General features: G+C 36.3%; 1 protein-coding gene across 9 annotated transcripts in view; it reads right to left on the minus strand.

Moving 5' to 3' along the window:
* The window catches only part of DST (dystonin), a 316,365-nt gene that overhangs the window by 119,666 nt on the left and 169,024 nt on the right, over window positions 1–27,675 (minus strand). For 6 of the 9 annotated variants that reach the window (XM_074861758.1, XM_074861759.1, XM_074861762.1 and 3 more), the window contains 22 exons: window positions 27,526–27,619; window positions 27,037–27,191; window positions 25,709–26,171; window positions 25,496–25,624; window positions 25,218–25,295; window positions 24,950–25,111; window positions 24,745–24,849; window positions 22,865–22,960; window positions 21,404–21,529; window positions 20,856–21,008; window positions 20,449–20,603; window positions 20,189–20,315; window positions 18,865–19,048; window positions 17,726–17,883; window positions 17,225–17,403; window positions 16,856–16,994; window positions 15,860–16,053; window positions 13,448–13,610; window positions 12,691–12,774; window positions 12,491–12,598; window positions 11,637–11,735; window positions 404–538 (listed from right to left, as the gene is read on the minus strand). In XM_074861758.1, the coding sequence (XP_074717859.1) occupies window positions 404–538; window positions 11,637–11,735; window positions 12,491–12,598; window positions 12,691–12,774; window positions 13,448–13,610; window positions 15,860–16,053; window positions 16,856–16,994; window positions 17,225–17,403; window positions 17,726–17,883; window positions 18,865–19,048; window positions 20,189–20,315; window positions 20,449–20,603; window positions 20,856–21,008; window positions 21,404–21,529; window positions 22,865–22,960; window positions 24,745–24,849; window positions 24,950–25,111; window positions 25,218–25,295; window positions 25,496–25,624; window positions 25,709–26,171; window positions 27,037–27,191; window positions 27,526–27,619 (3,286 nt within the window). Of the gene's footprint in view, window positions 1–403; window positions 539–1,925; window positions 3,843–4,416; window positions 7,195–8,657; window positions 10,260–11,636; window positions 11,736–12,490; window positions 12,599–12,690; window positions 12,775–13,447; window positions 13,611–15,859; window positions 16,054–16,855; window positions 16,995–17,224; window positions 17,404–17,725; window positions 17,884–18,864; window positions 19,049–20,188; window positions 20,316–20,448; window positions 20,604–20,855; window positions 21,009–21,403; window positions 21,530–22,864; window positions 22,961–24,744; window positions 24,850–24,949; window positions 25,112–25,217; window positions 25,296–25,495; window positions 25,625–25,708; window positions 26,172–27,036; window positions 27,192–27,525; window positions 27,620–27,675 lie in introns of those variants that run through there. The other 3 variants (XM_074861756.1, XM_074861754.1, XM_074861763.1) reach the window with 2 other exon arrangements.

Here is a 27,675-nt window from a genome sequence, read left to right on the forward strand (position 1 = left end):
GTGCCAGGGTAGAAGTTACCAGACTTACCAGTGAACTATTTCAGGACAAGGGGGCAGACCTACAAAGTGTGATCCTGTCAGGATGCACTGTCCCTCTACAAAGGCTGTGTTATGGTCTGCAGGGTCTAGTTTCTCTAAACTGACATTTTGCACTGTCAGAATACGTCACACACCAGGCCTGTAAAAACCAGCTTGCACTTCTTCCTGAGTAAAATGTTTGTGTCCCTAAATGTTAATGTTCATTTAACCAACCCTCCACTCACAACCAAATGTGAAATTACATCTTTAGTAAAATGTGGATGGTGATTTGGAGAAAAAAATTATTTGTGGAATATTTTGTCTCTTTAATCAACACAGAAAGCTAAAAAGAGGAAGTGGAATTTGCCAAAAGACATCTGTGTACCTGCTGCTTAGGCAAATCAGTCTTTTCAGCCTTTTCTCCTTCTTCTTTGCTGAGTGTCTTGCTGAGGTTTGACACCCATTTCAGTAAATCCCCAGCTTTCTCAACATGTTCCTTCTTTTCTTCTTCCATTGACTTCTGATGAGCACCACGAATTGTAAAAAAACATGTAAATGTAAATTGTCGGAATATTTAACATTAACATCCGTAGAAACACAATTCTACAACAATGGCAATATTATCACATAAAGTGATTTGGTTTTATTTATCACCACATGCATTACTATGACACTTTGATGTAGGAACAAAAATGCCACATAATTATAGACATTAACAAAGTAATTCCTCAAATGATTTGTAATTATGATTACAGTGCTTATTCATATACATGTACATTCATTATTAAATGACTGATATTAAGAAAAAGCATAGCTTCCCAGCCATTACTCAGCAGATAAAATCTAAACAATATTTATATATAAAGTATCTCTGAATTGCTGCCTTTGCATTACCCTCAGGTGTGGATATGTACAGCCAGCATAGCATATCAGCATTTTGCAATTTATACACATGGATTACTAAATTACAATTAGGAAGAATACATTGCTTTTATGTTGACAAAACCAAGAACAATAAAAGTAAAATATTGAGACGTTTCATCTTTTTCTGCACAGGAAAATGTATTTCTTTTTGTAGTAGTATAACCTGTTAGTAGTTTCAAATTTATCAATACTTAGAAAACACACTCAAGCCCTTCCATGTATCACAAGTAAAAATCAGTAATTTTATCTCAATGGGTTTTTTTTTAAATTTGATATGTAATTGGAATTCACTTGCCTATTAGAGCATGAAAACAATTCTAAAAAAAAAATAAAACGTTACCTAAGTGAGAGAAAAAGTTACAATGTGTAACTTTATGATGCGAGTAGCTCATTAAAATTAATGAAATACCAGTGTGAGAAAAATTACTTATGCACGTGTTTACTAGACTGCAGATTTAACCCTTGTATACTTTATTGCCACTTTAGTAAAATAAATTATATATGCAAACTGATCTGTAATATTAAATTAAGTATCAGGCCACATGAAATACTGCACTGTCTTCATTCAGAAAATGGGCAATCCCTTTCCATTTTTAAAACAAGAATCTGATTCTTGTCTCACCTAAATCTACTCATTTTGCACTAATGTTAACTTCACCAACCTTAGTATAACTTCTGATTTATACTACCTACATGTGGATAACGCTGGACAAGGCCTTCAGGTAAAGACTGAACACATAGTCTGCATTTTGAAATTATGAATCTGCATAAGTTTACCTATGAATTTCAACTTTGTAACAAGTAATATATAATTCCAGTTTTAGTGTTTTATACTAATTACTGGTTTGTACTACTTGGTTTTACAACAACTCATGATTACGTTAGAAAACACCATTTATGATTTTCCTTAAAGGTCATCATAGATCTTTTCCTTGACTTGAGTGGGTTTTGAAGCAGGCCCCAAAATGAGAATCTTTGTTCCATTATGAATTATAGTAAAGACTGGAAATTCCTGTTTTCATGGGTTGAGCTGCTTCTAACAATCGCAGCCCAGTGTGGCAATCAAAAACAGCTCCCTCTAAAGCTTCTTTGTAGGTTAACTTCTTCTTCGTTTTGGGGCATGTTAAAACTTTAACATACGATTTTTCATCTTTCATCTTTGTAGCTGTGAAAGCATCAATAATACCATTCTTAATTGCATCTTCCATTGTTAATCTGGAATGAGACTTTGGATCTATCAACCCACCAGTCAAGTACTGATACTCTAGGCATCGCATGCCCATTTCTTTGTCTACAGCATTTAAATGCATAGCTTCAACAGCTGACATAACTGTGTTCCTTACAGGGTGAATGATCCCAGTAAAGATCAGTTCACACTGCTGGATTTGCTTGGCACAACCATCATCGATTAACTCCCTTTGCAAAGCCTCTGAAACACTGTACCTTTTCCCAGTAAATGGATCAATTATGCCTCCTGTACTAACCTGAGCTTCAAGACATCGGAGGGCAGTAACTCTATCTACCAAGTTTTTGCGTGAGGCTTTTAAGACTGGAATTCTTTCATTGGTTTCAGAAAGCCAGAACCCTGCAACAGGACTGTTTAAATCTTTATTTGGCTGTGAACTGCTGACTAAAATATCACCAAACTCATTAGCTGTGATTAAACCCTCCTTATATTTATTGACTAATTCTCTGCCAATTCGACCCTGATTTAAGGTCTCCTCAATATTAAACTGTATACCGGTTTTAAGATCTGTAAGCAAAAGAAAAGAATTCCCATCAGATTCAAAACACGTAGACTCTTTCCAATCAAATTCCTGTTTTGAAAGCTCAAGATATGTAGCTTTATCAACACAGTTTTTTTTGTAAGCTTCATATGAAGTCATTTCAGCTCCTGTTTTGACATCTACTACAGAAATTTTATGACTTTTCTCTGCTGATGGGCTGCTTATTTTCCTTTCACCAACTGGAAGCAGAAAGCATTTACTGCTTACACTGAACAAACACATTTTCAGCAAATCACAGTAGTACATAGCTTTCCTGTTATTTGGATTGTGAAAACATTTTGCATTACTAGAAGGTTCATGCAAAAATTTTAAAATTGTGTTACTAAGCAAGCCAAGCTGCACGGCGGTTTCTGGAGGAACACGAACACTTCTTAGAGGATCAATGACCCCCCCACTTGCAATCTGAGCCTCAAGAATATTTTTACCTTTTTGTCTTTCTAAGAGTCGAGCTTCCATAGCCTGATAGACAGAGATCACTTTCCCAGAACAGCAATAGCCCAAAACAGCTTTCTCTGCCTCAAGCAGTCTACTCTTGAATTCATTATCTGCAAGTCCTCTAACAACCGAATCATCAACAGAGAATTTCTGACCTGTTGTGGGATCAATGATGAAACCAGTAGCTGCCTGGGCCTCTAAAAATGCTAATGCCAATGTTTTTCCTATGATTCTTCTCCTTGCTGCTAAAGCAAAAGAGAGTATCTCTCTGCTGGATTCAAGGTACAGTCCAGCTATAGCTGTAGGTTTAGTTAAAAATTTTTCAAGACTTTTCTGAACCTCATCAATAGTTTTCTGCCCTGAACAGAGCTGCTCAACTGTGAGCCTGTCTAAAAGTTTAACTTCAGTCAACTGTCTGGCAGTTACATCATGTCGGAGACCTTGAAATTTAATATAATCATATTCCTCTGTAAAATATTCCAACTGAGTAGCATCATCAACAGTTTTCAAAATCTCTTCCCCTAAGAAAGAGCTCATCTTTGCAAAGTCTTCTTTCCTAAACCCTTCGGATGTTTTGTTTCCCTCAGATATTCTCTCTTCATTACCAAAAGTCTTGTCATTTTCTTGGTTTAATGTTGTGACTTCAACATGCATGTCATACTGCTTGTTCTTCACTATCTGCAAATAGGAATTTTTTGACACAGTGAGAAATACATCTGCAGAACTATGCTGTACATAATTCACTCCTAAATCCACCACCAGAGAAACAAAAGGGAGAACTTGAATATAAGTCAGAAAGGAGAACGGCTACTAGCATTGGACAGCAGAGAAATATAGATAGCTAGAGCTTTAAAGTGCATTTCAAACATTTGTTTAATAACAGGAATATGACTAGACTAAGCAACAATAACCGTTGTTACTATACGAACTTAGTGCCATTCATCAAAGCTTATTTTGACCAACAATGATACTATGGGGTACATGAATTCCTATTTCCACCACAAACTTTAAAAATAATGTTTCTTAGATATTAACAAGCCTCCTACAAAGGTCTAATGAAAAGCTTTTTGTGTCATGTAAGAATGAAGTTGTTCCCTTCACCAGGGTAAGAACATAAGAAAGAATTAGAATTCTTTCTTAGAAATTAGAAAGAATACAGGATAGTGATAACGTAGAACTAAAACCAAACAAAGAAGTAGAATAGTAAAAACCAGCACTAGGAAGGCAAACCCTCACAAAATGTAGTGTGTACCTCCAAGGGATGCCTCCAAGGTTTTACCACTCCTAATTCATGTTTCGTATCTTCTCCATGTCTAATAGTTTGTCTGGAACCGTGTAGGTTCCTGTTTCTCAAGTTGTCCCTTTCTGATGTTCCCAAGATTTGGCTTGCTTTATCAAAAGTTATCTGGAACTGTGTACTCGTTTGAGAAACAAACTCTGTAAAAGACTGGGGGCTTGAATCTTCTTCTAGTGACTGGTTTATTCTTGACATCTGGAACTGCACCTCTCTCGGTATCGTATCATCAGCACTCACATACAGTGTATTTTCTTCTATTTGATCAGATTTAAAACCTGATCTCTCCTGCTTCTGCCTTAACAAAGGGGAGCTAGGTTTTGCATGTGGAGGAAGATGTTCCAATTCTCTAGCTGCAGTGTCACTCAGGTAATTGAAATCATTCCCTCTTCTCTCACAGTTCAATTTAAATCCAGAATCTTGGAGTTTATTATTTTGCTGAACTTCATTCTGAAACGAAAGAAACCTGTGTTCACTCTCCCTGACCTGTCGATCCATTTTCTGTTTCAAGCCCTCAACCGTGCGCTTCTGCACTTCCAATTCTTCCTCAAGTTTCCTGCACTTCTGGTGATAGTCCATTTCAACCTGCTTCCCTTGCTGCAGTTGTTCATGACATTTTTTAAGCCTTTCTTGCAGATCTTCCATTTGTATCTTGTACAACATGATGTTTTCCTCAGCCATGTGCTTTTCCTGCTGAAGAGCAACACATTCTAGTTTTATGCCAGAAATGTCCTTTTCTGTAATGCTATGGGATTCCAGTAATTTTTCAACTTTTTTCCTAAATTCCTCTGCAGAGTGTTTAAACTTAATGGATTCTTCCTGAAACAGAATCATCTTCTTATGTGCCATTTGTTCATCCAGAGTCTTCTGATGGAGTTCATCCTGTAATTTTTTTAATTTACTACTTAGCTCTTGTATATGAGCTTGTTGTAGTTGTATCTTCTGCTCACTCACTCTCTTTTCCATGGTTAGAGCATTCATTTGAGCATTTAGATTTTTAACCTCCCGGTCAATGGTGAGGGTGGAAGCACTTTGTTTATCACATTTTTGTTTATATTCACTAGCTAAGTCTTTTGTTTTTGCTAGATCAACTTCTAAGGTTTTGATTTTACATATGAATTCTTGCTCAATTATTGTTTGTTTGTGCAATTGTTCATTTGTTGTACGCAGTTGCTCTTTGAAACCATCTGCTAAGGCTTTTAATGCATCATTTTTCCTCTGAATACTTTGTTTTTCCAAAGTCATCTTCTCTGATTCAGATTGAATTTGCTTCATCAGTAGTTTTGTTTCAGTATTCCATTTATTAAGGTCCTCTATCTTTTCTTTCAATGTTTCTGACACTTGATTACTTTTGGCTAATTCATTCTTCAGCATCTGAATTTCCTGCTGGTTTTCTTTCTCTACTTTTGTTTTTTGAAGCAACTGTTCTTGAATTTTCTTATATTGGTCTTGAAGATTATTTGCTTCTCCTTTGCACGACTGTGTTCTGTGTTCAGCTGCCAGCTTCTCTTTTTGAAGAGAACTGATTTGTGAATTTAAATGTTTGATAGTGATTTCAGTTTTTGTCTGTGATCTAGTCAATTCCTCTACTTCTCTTTTTAGCTGTGTCTTTTCTTGCTGAACAGCTTTCAGCTCCTCCTGATAGTTCATCTTAATTTTCTTAAGATCTATAGCTTCTTGCATCACCTCTTCAGCTTTACCTGTGGTTTTATGTAGCTGCTTGTCCAGTTCTTTCAGCTGTTGCAAATATCCCTGCTCTACTTGGTCTTTTTCCTCCAACTTAATTTTTAGGAATTTAACTTCACTATTGACTTTATCTAGTTTTTCTTTTAATAAACGAGACTTTTCTTCTGTTGATGATTTCTGAAGCTCAATTTCATTCAGTTCATATTTCAGGTCTTTAATAGTTTTATCAGCTTTTTTGTTAGCAAGGGTTAGATCATCTATCTTCCGTTTAAGCTCTTCCACTTTTTTGGCTTCTTGTTTCTTCTGGAAGCTTGTAATTTCAGAATCAGTCCTACACTGGCTGCCTTGCCCAGCCATGAAAGTTGGCAGCAAAGTTTCTCTAGTTACAGAGTACTTGCCTTCAACAACCTTTCTTCTGGCTTCAGTTTTCTCTCTTTCTGGCATCTTTATTTCTGATAGGTTCCCTTTAAATTCAAGATCTTGTTCCATTTGCTTTATCAGTTTCATAAGTTTCTCCTCTCCTTCTGTTTTTTTCTTCAGCTCCTGCATTAAGGTTTTTTTTTGTTGCTCTAAATCATGAAGATTAGTATCTTTTCTTCTTAGATGCTCTTCAAGGTTTCTTCTCGTAAAAGTGCTTTCTTCTATTTGATTTCGAAAAGCACGGAGGTTTCCTTCCAGTACACTTCTTTGAGTCTCTGCCTGAAAAATGAGCTGCCTTACACACTCCAACTCCTGCTCTGCATCTGCTTTCTCTTTCTCAATGCTCTCTAGATCTATACGACACTGTTTTGCCTCTTGCTCAGCCTTGGTCTTCTGAAGACAGATCTCTTCCATATCCTTCTGCTGCTTCTTCCGCTCTTTTTCTGCAGCTTCCCTCACTTTAGGGAGCTCCTGTTCAACTTGGAATTTTTGTTTCTTCATATCCTCCAACATCTCCTCAAGAGTTTTTACCTTTCCCATGAGTTTTCTATTCTCATCAATTGTGCTGTTTTGCTGTGCCATTAGATCTGAATATGCCTCACGTGCTGATGCTTCCTTATTCTTTAAAATCTGTAAAAGAAAGAGGTAAGCTGGAATGTACTTTTTGTAATACAGCATATGAAACGCGTTAGGGTCTTTGAAAAGCAGAATGGAAGATACTTACTCATATATATACGGTACATCCAGAAAGTAAGATGAGCAGTTCCCACCACCATCACCTTCTCTTGAAGGCTTCAGGAAGTTACCATTAGCCAAATATGAAACCCTTCATAAAGACATCCACAAAGCGAAGAAGTCCTGAAGCCTCACTTCAGTCAGATGCCTCATAGCGGTAAGCAGCGTCAAACAACAGCTCGCATATGCTTTTTCTCCAAACAAATAGGCAGAGCAAACAGTGAGCCAAACACTATGTGCAAGAATTCCCAAGAAGAAAGTGGTCTGCCATTTCTGGATCAGTTCAGTAGGAACTGGAAGAAGGATTTTATGCTTGCAAGCAAAAATAACACAAGAGAAGTTTGGAAATCCCCTCCAAGAAAAGAAACAGTATCCAGAGCTAGAGCCGAGATGCATCAGGTCCAGAAAAAGAAACACATAACCCCCAGTACATCTATGCTCCGTAGTGTGCTCCACAGTCCCAATGCCTCCACTGGCTCACCTGGGGGACTGGTAAGAGCACAGCTGCTCTGTAGCATACATACAGAAGTACAAACGTGGTCATGAGGAAAATCCTAGCAAAAACCAGTCGGCTAGTAGTCTCCATATATTGGTAGATCAAAGGAAACTCTTATAAGCAAGATGCATATTCACCGGTAATAATATGGTTGAAACCATATATACTTTGTCTTCATTAGCACTATTATGGCATTAGTTAGCAAATGTGAGCTAACATGAGGTAAGAACACATGTATATTCCTATGATCATATAAACACGGCATGAAGGGTAATTATAGCAACATTTTCTAATAAACAAAATGTTGGTTTAGTTCAAATTTGCCATATTTACTTTATTTTTCATATGATATATGAAACTTATTTCCTAAAAGGCTAATGCAAAGGCAGCTTCTTTAGTTCCTCTCCATATTTCCCGTGTCACAATTTTGAACAGACCCCAACAGATACAAAACATTTAAATTGGTTTCTTATCAGATCTCCTTTTATGGTCCCATAGACACAAAATCTGATGTATTATGCTTGAAAGAGAAACTAAAAATACAGATAGTCACAAACTATATCTTGTTAGCTTTCATTATTTCTAATCGACATAGCTGAGCATCAGCTGGGTGGAAAAAAGGATGGTAATTAAATAGTAATAAATAAGCATAAAAATAAATTTGTAAGAACTTAAAAAAATTAAGCATCTCAGAATGCACAGTAATTAATGTATCATTAGCATATTGATTGTTTAAATTATGTTCAATCAACTTAAAATCACTTGACCTTGCCATATTTTGAGATTCAAATGTTGATTTAGATTGGTTTAGAATCATTCTTAAATTAACTGTTTCACTTGCATTTCATAAAAACTCTGGTACCTTAGTAACAGTTGTGCTCCTTTTCTCTTCATTATCATTGCCTCTTTTTTTTTGCTTTTCTTTTTTTTCAAGTGAGGCTTTTCTCCCTGTTTTTTCACAGAATGTTTTCTGGAGTTCATTGCTTTTTCCAAGTACCTCTGTGCTATGACCCTTATCTCTACTGTCAATTTCTGCAACTAGCAATAAGTCTTTACATTTCCGACCCTGTTCTAACCTGTCTTCTCCACTCTGCTTCTCCCCACCTGTATTTATGTTGTCCAAACCATAAATTTTACCCTGTGATATTTTCTTCTCACGTACTTTCTCACTGTGACTCAAAAGCTTTTTTGCTAATCCATGTTCTGATAATGGAGAAGAATCCTCTCCTCCACAAATAATTTCTGAGAGGGCTATATTTGCATTTAAATCACCAGCATTTCCTAACAATTCTGTACCTAAATTTGGATCACTCTGCACTGGTGACACTTCAAAATCTAATGGATAAGATTCAGAGACTTTTGCTGCATACTGATTCTCCAAAATATTTTCTGAAGAAAAAGCCAAAATTTCTTGCATTGTACTCTTGGCTTCATTTGGACTTAAACTTGATTTTTCTAGGATTTGATTTTCTGCTATGAAGTAACTTTTACCCAGAGATACTCTGTGCAGTTTGTTTGTATCCCTTTCAACACTACCAGAAATGCCTGGAGAGCTCACAGATTGCAAATTTAACTTTGTTTTTTCCTTTCTATCATGCGCTGCCAGCTCTCTGAAAGAGGATGCAGCTTTCTCTATAGGTATTGCATCCCTTACACCTGAAAGAGAGTCGCCCTTTTCACCACACACTTGAAACTCTCTGTCTTCAGAGTTTAATGTATTATGGCTATTACCTTCTGTAAAGCAATGTTCTTTACACTGACATTCTAACTGAGTTCTTGGTGAAAAATGTTGCTGCTTGTAAGGGCTGATATCCAGGGCATGCTTTCCAGTTTTTGGAATAACTTCATCTTTCTTTGTTGTTAGCTCAAAATTAGTTTCTGATTGCATCTCACATTCTTCCTTTGTTGAAACATCACTCCTTGCCTTTCTTGAACATTTTTTTTCTGTGGTTTTTTGTACCATTTCCACTTCAGACAACTTCTTTGATACTCCCTTTGTTTTCTGTCTCTCTCCATCAATATTTTTCTCATTTAACATTTCACCAGGATTGTTATTTACACTTACACAGATCTCAGCTGAAACAAAACAATCTGTTCTACCATTTTCTTCTTTACTTTGATCACCAAAACCCATTAAATTGTCTTGCTCTGTACGTAGCTTGTTTGCTCTGTTGTCACTAATGCTACCTTCTTGATCACTGAAATTTAGAAATTGCTTTAATGTTCTATTACTTTTGATTTTATCATATATGTGTACATCTAAGTTTCTTCTGTCAATTTCCAATTTATTTTCTGTGTGTTTAGGTTTACTCGAAGCGTTATCTTTTTGCAAATATTCCACATCCATCATGCTTTCATTAGGTGTGTTTTCCACTCTGAATTCAACAGCTTCATTACATCCCAAACGTTGAAAGACTTCAGTTGACTTCACAGGTTGATGGAGTTCACTCGCTTCTGGTAAGCTCTGAGCACGACAGCATGTAGATTAAATTGAGGTATCATGGAAATCATCTTATTTTTTCCCTCATTCTGTGCATTCTTAATGCCATTACTGAGAGTTAGGAAGAAAGATTGGCATGGAAGAAAATCTTGGAACAATCATAGACTTCAGAGGTCTGATTCCGGAAGAAAAAAATTATCATTCTTCCTTTGAAAAGGATTATTCATTTTCTTATTTGCTACCCCGATTACAAAGAAAAACCCCATCAAATTACTTTGTGTCTGGCAACCTACTTGTGTTATCTTCAAATAAGCTATCTAAGATTTAGAAGGCTGCCAGAACGTGGAGGAAGATGGAAGATGGGGGGGTGTTTGATTTCCAAAAAAAGCAGTCCTAGAGATTCAGAGCAGACTGAAACTCAAAAAGACTTTAAAAGATTCCATCTGCCCTTGGAGAACGTGAAGCCTATCAGCAATTCACAGGTTTCTTGATGCTTGTTTCAATTCTTGTTCTTTGTTTCACTTTTTATCCTTGATACCATTAACATTATGAGTCATACTCAATCCTCAGTTATAATGGCTACTTATCAACAAACATTATATATTTCCATCAGTATGCTCCACCACTTCATGATGTACAAAGGTACATAGTGTTAAGAGTTTGTCCAGAGGTATTCAATAGCAAGAAAAGCCAATAAATACAAAGCCAGCACCAGAATTACACAGCATTCATTTAAGAACTCTGGGTTTTTTTTCTGTAATAACAGCATTAAAATGTATACCCTTATGAAAGTGTTCTCCAATTTCTATGTAATTTATATAGCACTACATTTAATATGGGTACAATTAATTACAGGACTACATTTAATATGGGCATTATTTTAGAGATATGAACTGTACAGATTATATGAAAATGCTGTAGTCTTTAAAAAATTATTACATAATTTTTCAGAGAGAAACATTTCAAAAGAAAGAATTTAAAAGTATTTTTTTCTCCATTATTTGGAAGGTTGATTCTGCAGCAAGCATGCATTTTGAGTAATTTGTCTGCACACTAAGCCTGCCCTCATCTTAATGTCTGCATTTATCCAAAAGATCAAGCCCTAAAATATTAAAATATTAAAATGTATTGTATGTAACTACATCTCCATCAGAATTTAGTGAATCATATGATCCTTCTGGCTGGAAGAACTGCTAAAATGGATGGATGGTATAGGATTTTGCTTATCTGAATGATAACAGTGTAATTTAACATTCCTGCATTCCTGTATGAAGTGCAGTATATAAGGAATTTTAGTCTTTCATATCTGCTGCGAACTTTGTGAATAATTCCAACAGGTACATTGCTCTTTGTTTGCTTAGCTGTTCTTTTTGCTTGGTTGGCTGCCAGGGGATAACCTACCTCTTCCTCTTCCAGCCTTTTCAAAGAGTCACCTGCAAACTTAATGTATTGCGTCATCAAGGTCACTAAGGCAGTATAACGAGTCCGTAAATCCATGAACTGCAAGAAACAAAGCAGGGGTGGGAAGGAAGATAGGGAAACGCTCCCATTAATCTTCAAAGAAGTGATAAACACTACTCTAGAATCTATCCTGATTTTGCTTCCAAAATCCTGATTGTGGAATCCAAAGTCCCAATTTTGATTTCAAAGTTGAAGGCCATCAGCTGATCAACAGGGTGCACTTGCACAAATAAATCTTAAGGATCTATGAGGAGATCCATAAGGAGAAGAAACCAGGAGACAGTGTTTTGACTTCACAGTCACTCGATTCTTTCCCCCTGTGAACACAGGTTATAAGAGGAACAAGCAGCACTGGTTACCATTCCTCTCTCTAACAGTTATCAGGGAGGCAGATTTATCCTTCCCATCCAAATGAGGCCGATTTGCCCTGGAATCTGTCAAAAGTGTCCAGATCTGGTAAATTTTACCATAGCAAAGATGAAAGCTCCTCCTGTTTACTGTGATCGAGATCCAGCCTAGAAGTAGTTCTAAACAGTTTTACTGAGGTACATTTCTCATATAGCTTTCTACAATTTGGAGGACTTTTGTTCATCAACAGCAATACACTGTCTCCTTATCTAAATACTGCATAATGACCAATAGAATAACATCATATATCTATACAGAAAAAAATAAACTTGTTTGGGTTACCCTATTTAATCATTAATAAATCCAAAATCCCATTCTTGTGTTTACTCTGCTTTAAGCAAAGACTAAAAAAACACGTATTTTCCTGTCATAAGAAATCCATTTACCTCTTGAATAATGAAGTCTGACGAGCTTTGCATTCTTCGGCGTTTCACTGGAGACTTTTGTTGGGAGTCAACCATAGCTCTGTAGGTCATAGTCTGCAACTCATAGTCCTGTAAAAAGAGAAAATACACAAAATGATTGGCATGTCACATGATACTGATAATAAAAAAAAAAGGATTCTAAGCATAATGTTATTTATTACCTTCACAGCAGCTGAGTACTGTTCTGAATACTTCTGGCATTCATCTATTTTGCTTTGTTTCATTTCAATCTCAGAAACCAGCATCTGTAAAATATGAGCCTACATCTTCATCTTAAAAAAATATATTTATTACTATTATTATTAGCACTTCTACTTTATCTAACATAATTAAATTTACATAATATGCTCATTTCCATCTGTACAATATGCTCAAGCCTATGTCCTGGGCTTTGTCAGGCTTACAGTACAGAAGTAGTGAAAAAACCCTGCCAGATTTAACAGCTGGTAAGTGAACTTAAAACAAAATCAGGAATATACCATTTTGTGCATATAATTTGTTATTCTGTCTCTTATTTAAGCTGCATTTCCTTCTTGCAGGAGACGGCTGTTGAGTTTAGCTCTGCTTCCATGAAAATATTTCTACGTCCGTAAATACCAAGAGCAGTATTGAATAAAAAAGGATGTGATAAGGAGGGTCCAGAATTTTAGGCACTAAGGATTTGCTCTTCTTATATATTTGAGGACCAAAACAATCTGGTCTATAAAATGGCAATAGTCAGTGAGTGATATATTCATGTTAGCTGCATTATAAACATAAAACTGTAAAAGCTGGTGCTAACTTGGAATTTTACAGTAAGGGATGAGGTGCATAAGCACTTCACATCAAGAAATAAGACTGACATCACTGGGCTAAACTGATATTTGAATTCTTCGGTCATTACAGCAGTGCTTTCCTACAGTGAGATCTCTTTCATACCTTATGTTGGTTCAGCTGTTTAGCCAATGCTTTGCTATTTTCAGGATGAATTTCTTGAATCTTTCGCTGAGTATCTTCTACTTGTTGAATCCAAGTGTCCAAAGAATTGTAAGTATCTTTGTAATACTTCAGAGATTTATTAATACCTTCTAAGTCACGCAACCTGATTTTATTTTAGAAGATAAACCAAGGGGAGAAGACGAATATTAAAGATAAGAAGTATAACACTAAGCCAAATACAGCTTTAAAGGCTTCGGATGCCTTAGCTCTGCTATAGCTCATACTATAAACATACTAAGATAACACTAGCTGAACGCCAAGTCAACTTCTCAAACACGAAGATTCCCAGCTTGATGAAGCCTGATGACACCCGGCAGAGATCCTACTACAGAAGAAACTCTGCATATAACCCTCATTAGTGAGCTAAACTGCTTGAAACTCCATGAGCACAGGAAAACCCAAGCAAGAGGAAGGGCTCTGCAACAGCAATTAATTCTGTCATAAGAAGTGACAGTACTTCAAGTGTGACCTATGTGAATCAAGGCATGTGCTGCGCTGTGATGGAGTTAAGTAGTGCTTCACCACACTCTCTGTACCTCCCACAAAACAACAGGAGTTACACTAAAGCTAAAGATTTGAGATATTCTAATGTGTGAAAGCAGTTGATCCTTTAAGCCCATTTTAAATCATGTTTTTGACCTGAAAAGAGAGTGTTGTGTATTTCTTGAAAGCGGTTTCCATACTGATGAGAATACTGACACTTTATCTTTCATGATCCCTATACCATTACTTCAAAGATCATATAAATATGACCACTCCAAAACACTGCAGGATAAACACACTTATTAAACAACAACTTATCATTTGACTTGGAATGAATACTTTGAATCACTCTAGTGTTGTTCTCAAGATGCCGAAAGGAGACTGAAAAAGAGCAAGCAAAGGAAACTGTATTGCTCAGGTTTCATACTTAAGCATGTTTTAAAGCTAATAACCATGAAAATGAGAAAGGATCATAGTAACTGTAGCCAATATTTCTACATAATTTTTGTATAATGATCACCAGTGTCAAGCTGTTAGGAAGCAGCAGAGCGAACATTTGCAGAAAGCAGCTTGTTTACAACTCCATGCTGCAACTATCACAATCTGTCCTATTTACGCTAGAAGCCACTATGTATTAACAGTCATTTCTCAGCATATTCTATTCAGGATACAGTCCTGTGAGGAGAGCATGTGGTTCACGTTTGCCCTCTGAGGAAATAAGGACACTTCAGTACCTCATAAAACTACTATTTTATCATTTAAATTATGTCATGTAATCAAATTATGAAAAATTTGAGGTGGATTTAAAGCTAGACATTCTGCAGTCAGCTTTAAGTAAGTCAGCTTTTGCCCATCTTCCTTTTAACTTCCAGCAATGTTAAAGAGAGACAAATAAATTAGTTAATTACAAGTGAATAACTTCAATATTGCACCTGAATGGATATTCACCCGTTAAAAAAAGGAGGACAAAAATGTGAAAGGTTGTTGTGTGAACGTTTATATCAACAGTGCTATCTTTGATGCTCTTGTTCAGGTTATCTATAATGACAAACTGAAGTAGATTTTAAAAGAAATAAATTCAGGCTGTATAGTACAGACACCCTTAACTTGCCTTCCTTAACATTACCTATATGTAAAGGAAACAGACCTCTGGAGACTGAAGGAAAAAGTATTTCCAGGAATGTCATGTATGGACATCTTCAGAATTACAGGTAGGTGTGTTCTGCTGTATCTGCACATCTGTGTAGGCATGTGCATTTGAGTAACATTCTCCAATGTCATCATGACAATAGTATTGAAGGGCTGAATTTAGAGCAACATCTCAACTGGATATTGAGGCTGCACGAAAACAGTTGTACACCAAAAGAAAATGCTGGCACTTCACCAGAAGTTACTGCAGCGAAATTATCACAGAAGTCAATGGAAGCTAAGGACTTCCAGACTTAGCATTTGAGTCATTAAAAGCAAGTTAACATGAATCCAATCATAACTGATGAATCAACTCATTAGTTTGGCCTGTCAGAACTAATTATGTGGAGAAACAGATGGCATTTCCATAGGACAGCAAGCCATTTCTGCAAGCTTTTTTTTGAAAGAAAAAAGGCAATTTATTTCTACTGTGTCTCAGTAAGTTGTAAGTAAATAAAGTTTCTATATCTTTTAGTGCTCAATAGTCACAGACATTTCCTGGGGAGAAGTGATACAACTATGTCAACAGCACAGAAAAGGTAAGAATCCTTGATCTTCGCACATTTCACAAACAGTTCAGAAAACTATGCTGACCTATTTCCACATTCATTTTTGATTATTTTTCCTCAGAAACAAAACAGCATAAAACATGAAGAGATTGTAATAAAAAGTTATACAAACCTATTTTCAATTTGAGAATGAATGTTTTGCCACCTCTCGGCTAATTGATCAACTTTTTCTTTGTGCCAGTCAAAGTCAAGATCACGTTCCTTGTGCATTTTAAACATCTGATCACTGATCATCTTTGCCTTCTGCAGTTCATCCTCTAAAGCATGGAACACTTGTCTTTTCTCATCTACTTCAGATCTCCATTGCTATTATGTGATAAATGATAAATTGTAAATAACCCTTAAATTATGACACTATTTTATCAATGAGTATTTTACACGAGTAAAATGTATAAATTAATAAATGAAAAATGTTTAAATGAATATTTTACTTCTGGTTGCTCAAACAATGAAATGGCACCAGAATGGGTCTGAAGCAACTGATTAGCTATGATCTGCAAAATAATTCTAAGTAACAGCATCCCCACAACACATAGATGAAAACACAGAAAGCAAATTAACACGCTTATCTTCTAAACTACAGCTTTCAAAAAAATCATTAAGCAGATGCCAATCATTCTGTCTAACAAAAAAGAATTACTCATCATTTTCAACATTAAAATGACGTATATAAAGTACACAAAAAATGCTGAACTTCAACCCTATCCTTTCTCAAAGATACCTGCCAAACTTCCTATGAAACCCTGATTAGTATACCATAGTACTAGCCATTGTAGCCACATTTATGTAATACATTTATGTTACCTTAAGTGTATATTACCTTTTGGAGAGCCAAAAAAATCTTACTGCAGCATCATCAAGTGCCACTCTTGAAAGTTCAGCTACTTCGAGGCATTTCCTAACAGCAGGAATGCGCATGCAAACTATCCAATTCCTAATGCTCCAAAGCTGTCATTTTTTTCTGATATGTCAATTCTAACACAGACTTTCCTCCAAATATACAAGCCAACACTGTACAGCATAGCGTAACCAAAACAGGTGTTATAAGACAGATCATTCTCCTACCATTTTTTGATTTGCCCATGAAAAGGCACCAGCCAACTCTTACCTTTAATGTACCCATCAGATTTTCAATATTGTTTTTGTCAGCTGTTACTGCCTCTTCTTCACACAACTTAGTTTCATATAGTTTTACTAATGATTCTGCTCCTTGGATGTTCTTCAGCACCAAATTTACAGTTTTCAATCTGAAAAACAGTAATCTCCTGTTAACTGAACCACCAATAACAACATTCAACACACCTGTGTTTTTTAGCCTTTCCATGTCATGGGGTACCACCCATTTATACAATGTTAAAATGTTAACTCCCTTTTTCCTTGATCAGTATTATTCATACTAATGTCTTTATATTTCATTTAATTTGAAAAGAAAAATGTAAACTAAAACACATGTGCTGGGAGATGGCCTATTACATACTTATCTATGTAAATAGAAGACATGGAATAAACTTGGTTCATGTTCTGAATAACAACATTGAGCTCAGAGCGCAGAGTAGGGACTGAAGGTGAACCAGCAGCTTGACTGAAAAACTCTTCACATTTATCTGTGATGACTCCCAAGTCATCCTTCAATCGATCCAGTTCTTTCTTCAGTTTCTGTAAAATGAAAGGTGATTGACAGTGCTTTTATCCTACAACAACCTGATGCATACTTTACATATCATTATCAGTACAGGTCTGCTCTCCTTTGCTTGTTTCATGGGGAAACCATTAAAATTTTTTTTAAAGGAACATATGAATAAGAGGGAAACTAACAGTCTTCATTTATTGGCACTTTTTTTCTCACAAACTCAAGCTTGATCTTTGACTCTTGTCTTTTCAAGGTGCACTGCAAACCTTCCTGGCTACACTCAAAATGTCTGGATATATTTTAAAATAAAACTCTTCCTAAGTAAAACAGCCTTTCTCAAAGGCTCACCTCTTGCTCTGAAATCCTAAACACACTTTCATGTAGATCATCCCTTTCCATTGGAGTTCGGATCTGTCGTATTAACCGCTCCTCACAAGTTTCCAGCTGTAGTCTGATATTTCTGACTTCAGAGATGTACAGATTGTAAATAGATTCTTCCTGCTCCTCTGTTGAAAGAAACAAGGCACATGTTAGTGAACAAAGCCATGATGTCATTTTCACCATGTCTTCTCAAGGAACACTTTATAAAGTCACCATTCTACAGATCCTTTCATGAGTGGCTGAAATTCCATCAGTTCCCATTGGAATTTTGGCTCTAAGTCAAATTTTAAAAACCCTTACATTTTAGCTATTATTACATCACCTCCTCACACATGAAAAGTTAGTGGACATCAACCCAAAGCACAGGCATCATCCCTATGCAGACACTGCTAAACTCAGTGACTGATTCTTTCAGTTAGATGATACCAGGCATAATAGTACAGTAAACCTCCAGGGCTTTTTTTTTTTTTTTTTAAACCTTCTCTTTCGGATGCACAGGGCAACACATCTTTCCTTAAGTATAGTGAACTACACTACTGCAGTAATCAGCTTTGCACTATTGTATTTAAGTCATTAGCTACTTGACAGTAAATCAGAACAGATATTTTAAGCTTTCTGTTCTTAGTGTATTTAAAAACAGGTAAGAGAGCAGTAACTACAGGCATTCTGTGGAGCTAGGAAAATATCCAGGACACTTTTCTTACCTTAAGAGCGTGAAAAAAGTTCTAATTCTGTTAAGAACTCAACAAAGTAATCAAGTTGCATTTCCAACATTCAAAAACAAGGAAGGCATGACTAAGTGACCTCTAATGTACATAATAAATTCTTGAGTGTAAAATTTTTTGTAGCACTCTGTATATTAAGTAACACATCAATATTTTTACATAGCTTAGTATATACAAAGTTAAAAATACTTAGAGCTTCTGTACAATGCAATTGTGCACATTGTTAAAATGATGACTCTATCTGTGGAGAAGAATTGGGGCATTAACAATATCAATATGGTAAAATGGGTAATTCACTAGACCTATTCAGAGAGAGAAGTTTTATGAAGAACTACAATATCTCTTGTGAGGGCATCTTTCTACTGTTCTCAGCAGTTTTACCTCTTTCTGCAGATTTCAGAAGCTCCTGATAGTATTGCTTGCAAACATTAACTTCCCTTTCCAGCTGTGCTGTATCAGAGCTTGTAAAGATTTTGGACTCCTGGCTATCTTCCACAAAATCATCAAAGCGGGACTGCAAATTGCTGAGAACCTGCTGATGTTCACCTGGTAGCATCGTCTTTATCTGCAACAGATTATAAACCCAAGGCACGGTCAGCAATGGTGCATCAGTTCCCTATAACGCTTTTTATGAAAAAGTAGTATTGACCAATTACTAAGATGGCAAAGTCAATGAATTGAGGTTCTGAAAGCTTGTTGTTCCTAAGCTGGAGTCCACTTGACAGCTGATAGTTTACACTCACTATAAAATCCTTTTCCATCTTTAATGCCAGTGACAGGCTGTGTTAAGCCAATCCTACATCAGACACTATCTCTCCATCTAATGCCATGTAGCAACAAACTAACAGTTAGCAAGTCATACAAGTAGGGACACTTCCAAGAATTATCTCAGATTCTTTCTTTCTAACAGAAACTATGGGAAATTAGGAGTGAAAATGCCATTTTGGGTATTGTAAATATTATTGCAACAGTTTGTAGACAAATATACACCGATGTTGTACAATAAATTATTATATTAAATAGTGTTATGCTATACATCTAACATTGTGTAACTCAGTGATCTCACACACTGTTTCAGCCAGAAAGAACAGTATTTTCATCTATATCGCTATTTCATTTCTGACAAATTGATCTCACCTAGCTATTTAACAATTCAAGTTACAGACTGAAAAGAATGAAAAAATGCATTACGGAGGAATGAGCGTTCAGCTGCCTTCAGCTTGAAAGACTGAATGTCACTTCACAGTTGTTCCGTTGTTACTAAGAAGTTGCAGCATGAGGAAATAATGGGGGTTTCCATTAAGATTAACCTTAGCCTCATTTAACTTATCTCCCCAGATATCTTCAACATAAATGCAGAAAGGTAGACTCTTGCAGAACAACATTCAGATTTAGTCACTATTCATTGCTTTTGAGAGATTCTGTCCCGCTTCTGACAACAGAAGACTAAAGAGATGAGCACAAAAAGGCTGCAGGTAGTTTTCATGATACCACCTCTCTGCTCCTTCCCCAGTTGTATCTGTATAAAGGCTGCTCAGATCAAGGCAGAACGCTGCACAGCGGTAACCACCAGGGCCACTGCCAACTATTCCCACAAGGAAGATAAGGATTGCTGCAAACTGTTGATTATACAGTATTTCTGGGAAGTGCAGCCTATGACTTCCCAGCAAATGGCTAAGAGGCCCTTCCTAGACATAACACATACCGAGGCAACATTGCCAGCTCGAACAGCTTCAATTTCGTTTGTCAGGTAACGCCAGGACACCACACTCTTCATGTTTACATGTGACTCGTGCCAAAGGGCCAGAACATTCTGAAATTGCTGTTCAATCCTGAAACATAAGACTCCAACTTTAGATCAGAGTAACACATGAAAGAGGAAAAAAAAAAGTTAGACATTATTTTAACCCAAGCTTCATATAAATGAATTTTAAAATAAAACGGGTGATTTTGTTTTGTCCCTACCTGTTGGCCGTATCTATTGCTTCTTTGTTTGGTGGAGGAACTGTAAAGCATACAGATGGAACCATGGCCTCATTACCACTCGGGCTAATGACTTTCCATTTAGCACGATGGGAGTTGTTTGCTAACACACACTCATCATCTTTGTAAATAGTTATCTAGTATTAACAGAAAAGCAGAATAATTTAATGAGCTAAGCATTACAAAACACTTTTAAAAAGAACTTTTGCAAATGGTGTCAACAAGTAAGTAACAGCACAACAAAAACAATGTTCAACACAAGGATTTGCTCTTGTTCACTAGGGTGGAAGAAATTTAGAGCCCAGAGTTCTCCAGGAACATGGTAATTAATGAAACTTTAGCTGAATTCTCATGTCTGTAATTGATTTGCAGAAATTCAAGTTTCTAACCTCAATTTGTCTATAGTCACAGATGGCTTTAATTGGGATGGATGTTTTGAGTATACAGTCAGGGTTCCTTGGTTTCAGCTGAATTATTGCCTTTGCTCTCCCCACAAGGCCTGCCACTGTGCTCTTATACTGCAAGAGTTGTTCTTTTTCTTCCTAAAACAGTTAAGAAAAGAATACATCGTAAGAGATGGCCAGAATACAGTGCTGCTTCTTTGATCCTGTTAAGCTTTTCTTTTCCTGACTTCTTTTACTGTGTTTCTTAGAAGTAACACGTTTTACAAGAACAAAGTATCTTTCTGAAACCACTGGTTTCCCACAACAACTGATATTGTAAAAGATAAAGAAATAAATAAAACTGTATTTTCAAGTTATGAAAAACAGTCATGACACATGGACAGATGGAATTATTTAAGTTCTAAAAAATTAATCTTTTTTTTTTTCCTTCACTTTAAAGGAATAATTTTAACACACGTATTTTATATCCAACTATAATCTACACATTTCTTGTTCAATTGTAACTCACGTTAATAGGATCCCTGAATTCTTACCATAGATTCCTGGACAAGGTCTTCCAGCCTATGAAGGCTGCTTGATCTATCACAACTGTACTTTCGGTATATGGTATCTTTCAAACTCTTTAAATATTCCATGGCTTCTTTGGCATCACTGAAAAACTAGGATGAGATAAACACCCAGGTTATTTTTAAACAACCTAAAAAGTATACAAACAGATACATTATGTTTTCTTTAAGTGCTGACTTTTAAAAAATAATCTTTTCTAGTAGCTTGAAGTGACCACTGCACCACACATCACTATTCATGATCTTATGTCTAAATGTACTCTTCAAGAAGGCACACGTTGTAACACCAGTTATTTTCAGTACTATCTACATGCAAAATTAATTCAGCAGTTATTGAACCTCAGTTAATTACTGTTCCTGCAATGGAAAAATTTTCTCAAGTGATTCTTGCTTCATTTGGAATTACAATTACTTTCATATATAAAGATCAGACAAAGCCTACAAGCTGTAGCAAACGAGCTGCAAAATTCAGCGAGCACACTGAAGCAAACATTTTGTGTGGGAGGGGAAGTGAGTTGCCACACTTGGCAGTTCTGCATGGGCATGTGCACTTCCAAACTAGGGTACTGGTTAAGCACAACTGAGAAGGGAAACATCCTGTGATAATCCTCACCCCATTCTGTCCCTGAAACCTCACTTCTTAAATCCAGGATTCCCATTTCTTCCCCCTACCACTAGGAGCCAAATCACTCAGCTTTGTCTTCTCCAGAGTCCATTTCCTAACTCTGGCCTCTCACCCTTCTCAGTCTGTAAGCATCTCATCCCAACATCACCCCCCTTTCTCTTCAACCACCCAACCCAGAAGACACTAAGGATTAATCTTTATAATTTAAATATAAGAAAAGAGTAGATTTTTTTAAAAAGCAAAACCCTCTTGAATCTTCAATCCTTGTGCATATAACTGAGAAACCCTTAAATCTTTGATCCTCATATATGTAACTGAGTATTGCATCATTTGCTGAGTATATAAATGGGTGATCATCAGAAAGGTGTTTTGTTAGGCATGTCTGCTGTCACGGTGTTCTCTGCTCTATTAATTATTAATGCTGTACATTCCATTTCTATTTGGGTACTCCTGGAGCAACTACCTAGGATACGTTGTCCCTTGGCCATCACTAACCACCCTCGACTCTACATCATCCACAGAAGCTGTATTGACGGCAGTTGTGCATGACAGGGAGAGAACACAGCTTCGTTCTCAAAGTCTCTACTTGCAGCTGAAGCACTCTGAAGAAACATCAGGCCAGATTTTCATCTGCTATGAACTAACTAGTGAAGACAATACAAGTGTGGTAACACCTGATGACTGCACATGACAAATGTCAATTTTACAACTACTGTAAGAGAGCAACTAGCACCTTCAGTGGAACTTTCTAACTATGGACAAAACTTAAAACATTTCACATTTTTATTGATTTATTTTCTTACCTCAAAATATGCAGTGTTTTCTCTCAAATGTTGTTCAACACAGTGACAGAGCTGAAGAATCCAGCTCCATTGTGTCTGCATGGCAGCTCTATAGGCCTTTAAGGAAGAGAGATATATTTTACAAAAGGAAATGAAAAATGAAGTGTGCATACCTTTACAGAATTTAGGAAACACAAAAGTAATGTAGCAAACACAAGCATCTCAACCTGACCTCCTCACCCAGGAAAAGCAAGCTGCAGCAAGGAAAATTCCAACTGGACCTGAAAAAAAACTGTAACTACAGCATAGTCAAACATAAGAAAACTCGCCCAGAGGGGCTGTGAAATCACCATCCTTGGGCACGTTCAGAATTCAGTCGAACAAAGCCCTGACACTGCTTTCAGCAGGGACTGGACTATATCTCCTGAGGTTCCCCCAGTCTAAGTTCATCTACCATTCTGTGTCTCTATTTACTCAATCAAAATAGCTGGATTCTTGCCTAGATACAAATCGGATATTAAAGTAATACTGAACACACAATAAAAATAATTAATCAGGACTTGCTGCAATGTATAATTTTGTGTAACAGCTGCACAGGAATTTAAAGAACATAACCCTACTCGCATAATGCCTCCTATACTGTCTGCAGTGTGCTGCCACTAGCGATGCAGTGCACGAGTGTTCACCAGCAGAGGGTACTCTTGACTTTATGAAATCAGCCAAAAGTGTCAATTTTTCAATTCTTTATGATTCTCAGGGAATTCAAGAGATTTTCCATTGGTATCAATGAATTTCAAACTGATGCATTAATGCATAGATTCTTCTATAGAAAAGGCATAAATTTCTTTTTTTTTTTTTTTTTTAAATGTCCCAATATAGAATTATTGCAGACATTGTAACCTGCATAGTCATCTTCACTGCAATGGCCTGGTTTCATAATATGTATCTTTAAAATATTCATATATTAAGTATATAACACTGATAAGAACCCATTAGAACAGCATATACTTTTAAAGAATAGAATTCCCCACATTGCATGAAAAGTCATTTATTATTCAACGTAAAGGTCATGAGAAGGCAGGAAGGGAGTTTTCTTCATGTTTCCAATTTACGTAGATATAAACTCACTGAGCTGAAGAACCATAAAAATCCATCCTGACTATTTTTTCATTCTTAGATAATAAAACAGCTTTTTATTGTTTCCATTTTTAACACCCACTGTCTGTATTTACTCTTTTCTTGAAGATCTACAGGGAAAAGCATTTTACATTCTCCTTTGGAAACCTGTTATGACCCTATAACAGCTACAATGAATTTTCTGCAAACCGTTTACCTGTAATATAGAGCTTGATTAAAGTCTGAAGTAAATCACATCACCTGGTCCAATTTTTAACATTCAAACAAGTTTCATTATTCACTGACAAATAAGTTATGAAACCAACCCTAAACCACTATAGGAACTCATACATATAGTAAGTTACTATAAAAGCTTTACTGAAACTTCTTTCAATCCAACGGGAAAGACAAACCACATAAGGACTGTTCTGTGCCCTCAGTTTGCCAATGCAATTTGTATAAATAACTCTAGAAGCTGCATGCATGACCAGAAATGTCTGTACAGACCAATTCCGGAAATTTTAATTTTAGAATTTAGCGGGATTTTATCTAAGGAATCCAGGATGTAACCATAACTTTACAGAACTGTTTTTACTTTTTGGAAACTGGAAGACAGATACAACAGAGATGATAAAGAGGGGGAAAAAAAAAAAAAAGGCCTCATTATTCAGAGTCTTGTTGTTTAATTTCCTATGACTTAGCACTTCCCTTCTTTTCCCCAAAAATCTAAGGTCTATTAAATCACAAAACCGTTTCTTGTTTGTGTGCTGTTTTTACTAACTTACCTCAATGGTTAGCCTGGCTGGGTGATTTTCAAGAAGCAATTGCTCAGCTATTTCTTGTACTGATTTAATAACTTCTTCTTTTTGATCAAGTTCTCTCATTAATTCCTTTTTTCCAGACAAAGAAAAGATAGAAATGTTTTAGAAAACTCTTAAATTCTTAAAGATGATTTAATAATTTCTTCTGGAATATACTAACAATACATACAGCATGGTATTCCTTTTTTCTTGTTATATTGGGGTTTCTTTCACTCCAGTCATATGCAACCTCTTCCTCTTCTTTTTCATTCAGCCATATCAGCTCTCTAGTAGCACGAGACACAAAATTGTGAAGAGTATCCAGATGCCTTTCCTGATTTCTTGATGTGTTCTTTATTAAAAAGAAAAAGATTTACAAAAATCAGAATTTAAAGCTCATCCCTTATCAAAGATGATGTACACTGAAAAGCTGAACATCGAAGAGGTGTGACACTTACCAGGAGTTTTGAATACTGACTCTCCAGTTTGTGCAACTTTTCTGCGTAACTGAGTTTAAGAGGAGCAGTCATTTGGATCTGTATTTGGTATATGAGGTCAAAAGACAACAAAAAGGTTAGACATGTTAAATCATTAGATCTGATTTCATGATACGATATCTAGAGATCAGAAGTAAACGTAACTGTGAAACCCAAACACAGTTCTAAAATTTTAAAATTCAGTTTATGGGTCACCCAGTAAGAAAGTAACCAAAGAAATATAAAATATGGTGCTGTACCTCACTGATTTTAGCTTCTTTAAGGCTGGATTCAAATTCCTCAATAGCTTTGTGGACGTTTTTGTGATTTTCTAAATGGCTTTCAACACTTGGTAAATCTGAACCCCATTCTGCTCGATCAAGTTGCACCTTACAAACAAGAAGGAAAAATTAGCCATGATCTACAAGGAGTAAACGTAGTCATTAGTGGGCTGTTTCTGTCAAAATTGCTACCTGCATTTCTTCTACCCAGGTCAACAGGTCCTGGACAAATTTCATGTTCACCTCTTCTTCCGTTAAATTCTGATCCACAAAAGCTGATTTCATGAGAGGTTTTCTGATTTGCATCAGTTTCAGTGTTTGCAGAGTCCCACTGTCTACTCCTGTCACATAGCTTTGAATTAACCGTGGTGGGATGCCTGGTGTGTAAGCGGGAGTGATGGTTGGTGTCAGTCTGGAAGTAAGACCTGATGAAAGGCCAGATGTCAAGCTGGAAGAAGTCAAAGAAGGTGTTAAACCTTGGGTCATTGCAGCATTTAATTCAGGGGTTAGGTTTGTTGTAAATCCTGAGTTTAAGCTTTCAGTTATTCCTGATATCATCAGCTTTGTTTGCTCTGTTGTCAGTGCATGCCCCTTGTTGTACACAGAAGAACATTCAGTCCGTATGGCCATCAGTTCATCACGAAGCTTTGCAACTCTATTAAAATAAAATAAAATAAATAAATAAAAATAATTTCAATGAATGCTTCTGATTAAGGTTTATCACGCTGAACTGAATGGCAATATGAATTCACATAATCTCTCACACTTTCGTTGTACTTAAATATTTATACATAAGCATTATATCAGAGTATAAGGTATGTCAGCTTATACTTCTATAAATACAGATAACAGATGCAGAAATCAGGTAACGACTAGAAAATCAGCATGGTACGGGCACTAGCATGCACCAAACACAATTCCAGGGAACAATCAGCAAAGCAGAAATCTTACAAGATACTACATGTTGCAGTAGATCAAACACTTGCAGTTCACTGCCAAGGGGCTGTTATGTGCTTGATCTCACCCAGTCCAGAACAAATCCTGAAAAACTTTGGAGCCACTTCTTCATAAATTGAATTATGCTGTTTAAATGCATCTTTCTGTCGAGACTGTACACACTGCCATGTATACACTAACATTGCCCCACTCATTACCTGTTAAAATATCTACAGCTATCACCAGAAATCTTGCCTCCATTTTCAAAATCAAAGTTAGTAATTCTAAAAGCATTTTAGGTGCAATAAAACAACCCAGCATCTTTACACTCAGATATCCAGTAAACATCAAACATTTAAGTCATGTTCTGGCAAATTACTTAATTTTCGCAAATGAGTACAAACAGCTCTTCTTGTCTTCAACAATGTTTGTGAGCAATGTACCCACCAGAATACCCAATAATCTGTATTTGGGGGCCCAGTGACAAATTGAGAAGTTTATGAATAAAGATTTGAAAATGTTATCCATAATGGGTATCCGTATTTGGGACATTTATTTATACACATAAATACACTGTAAAGTACCTTTGCACAAGCTGGTCTGCCTGGTAGTATTTTCCATCAATAAGAATTTGGGCATCAATCACTTGCTGACGGAGAAGGTTCTCAGATTCAAGAAGATACCCAGCTATCTCTGCTTCATGTTGGAACTGGAGCCCTGACTCTAATCGTTTGGTGTCCTGAGTAAATAAGAGAAAGCCATTAAGCCCTGCAGCTAAACCAAAGAGAAATAAGCTATAAGAATTCCTACTTTTTTTTGTAAAAACTTCTATTATTGAAACAATTGTGAAACATTTTGTCTAACTACCGACCAAAAAAAGGTAACAGAACTCACTCTAGGCAGTTTTTGGTATTTTCCTGAAGAAATGCTAAATTTAACAGTACAATGAAAATAAAAGTAGCAGTTATGAAGTATGCACTCAAAAATCCTAAAGAATTTTTTTTTTTTTTTTTTTAACGTAGCCATTCCCTGCAGTAATGAACATGGACAAGTAAAATCACTGACTGACTTACAGACTGCAGAGCATTCCGGGCAAGTATTAGTTTGTCCTCACAGCTTCGGCTGTCCCGCTGAATCCTGTTTGCAATCTGCTGCAGCATTTCCAACCTAGGTGATGCCAGAACATTTCAGAAAAATGAATATTAACATTATTTATATTTACT

This window comes from Strix uralensis, chromosome 3, assembly GCF_047716275.1.
Source record: "Strix uralensis isolate ZFMK-TIS-50842 chromosome 3, bStrUra1, whole genome shotgun sequence".
Lineage (NCBI taxonomy): Eukaryota > Metazoa > Chordata > Aves > Strigiformes > Strigidae > Strix > Strix uralensis.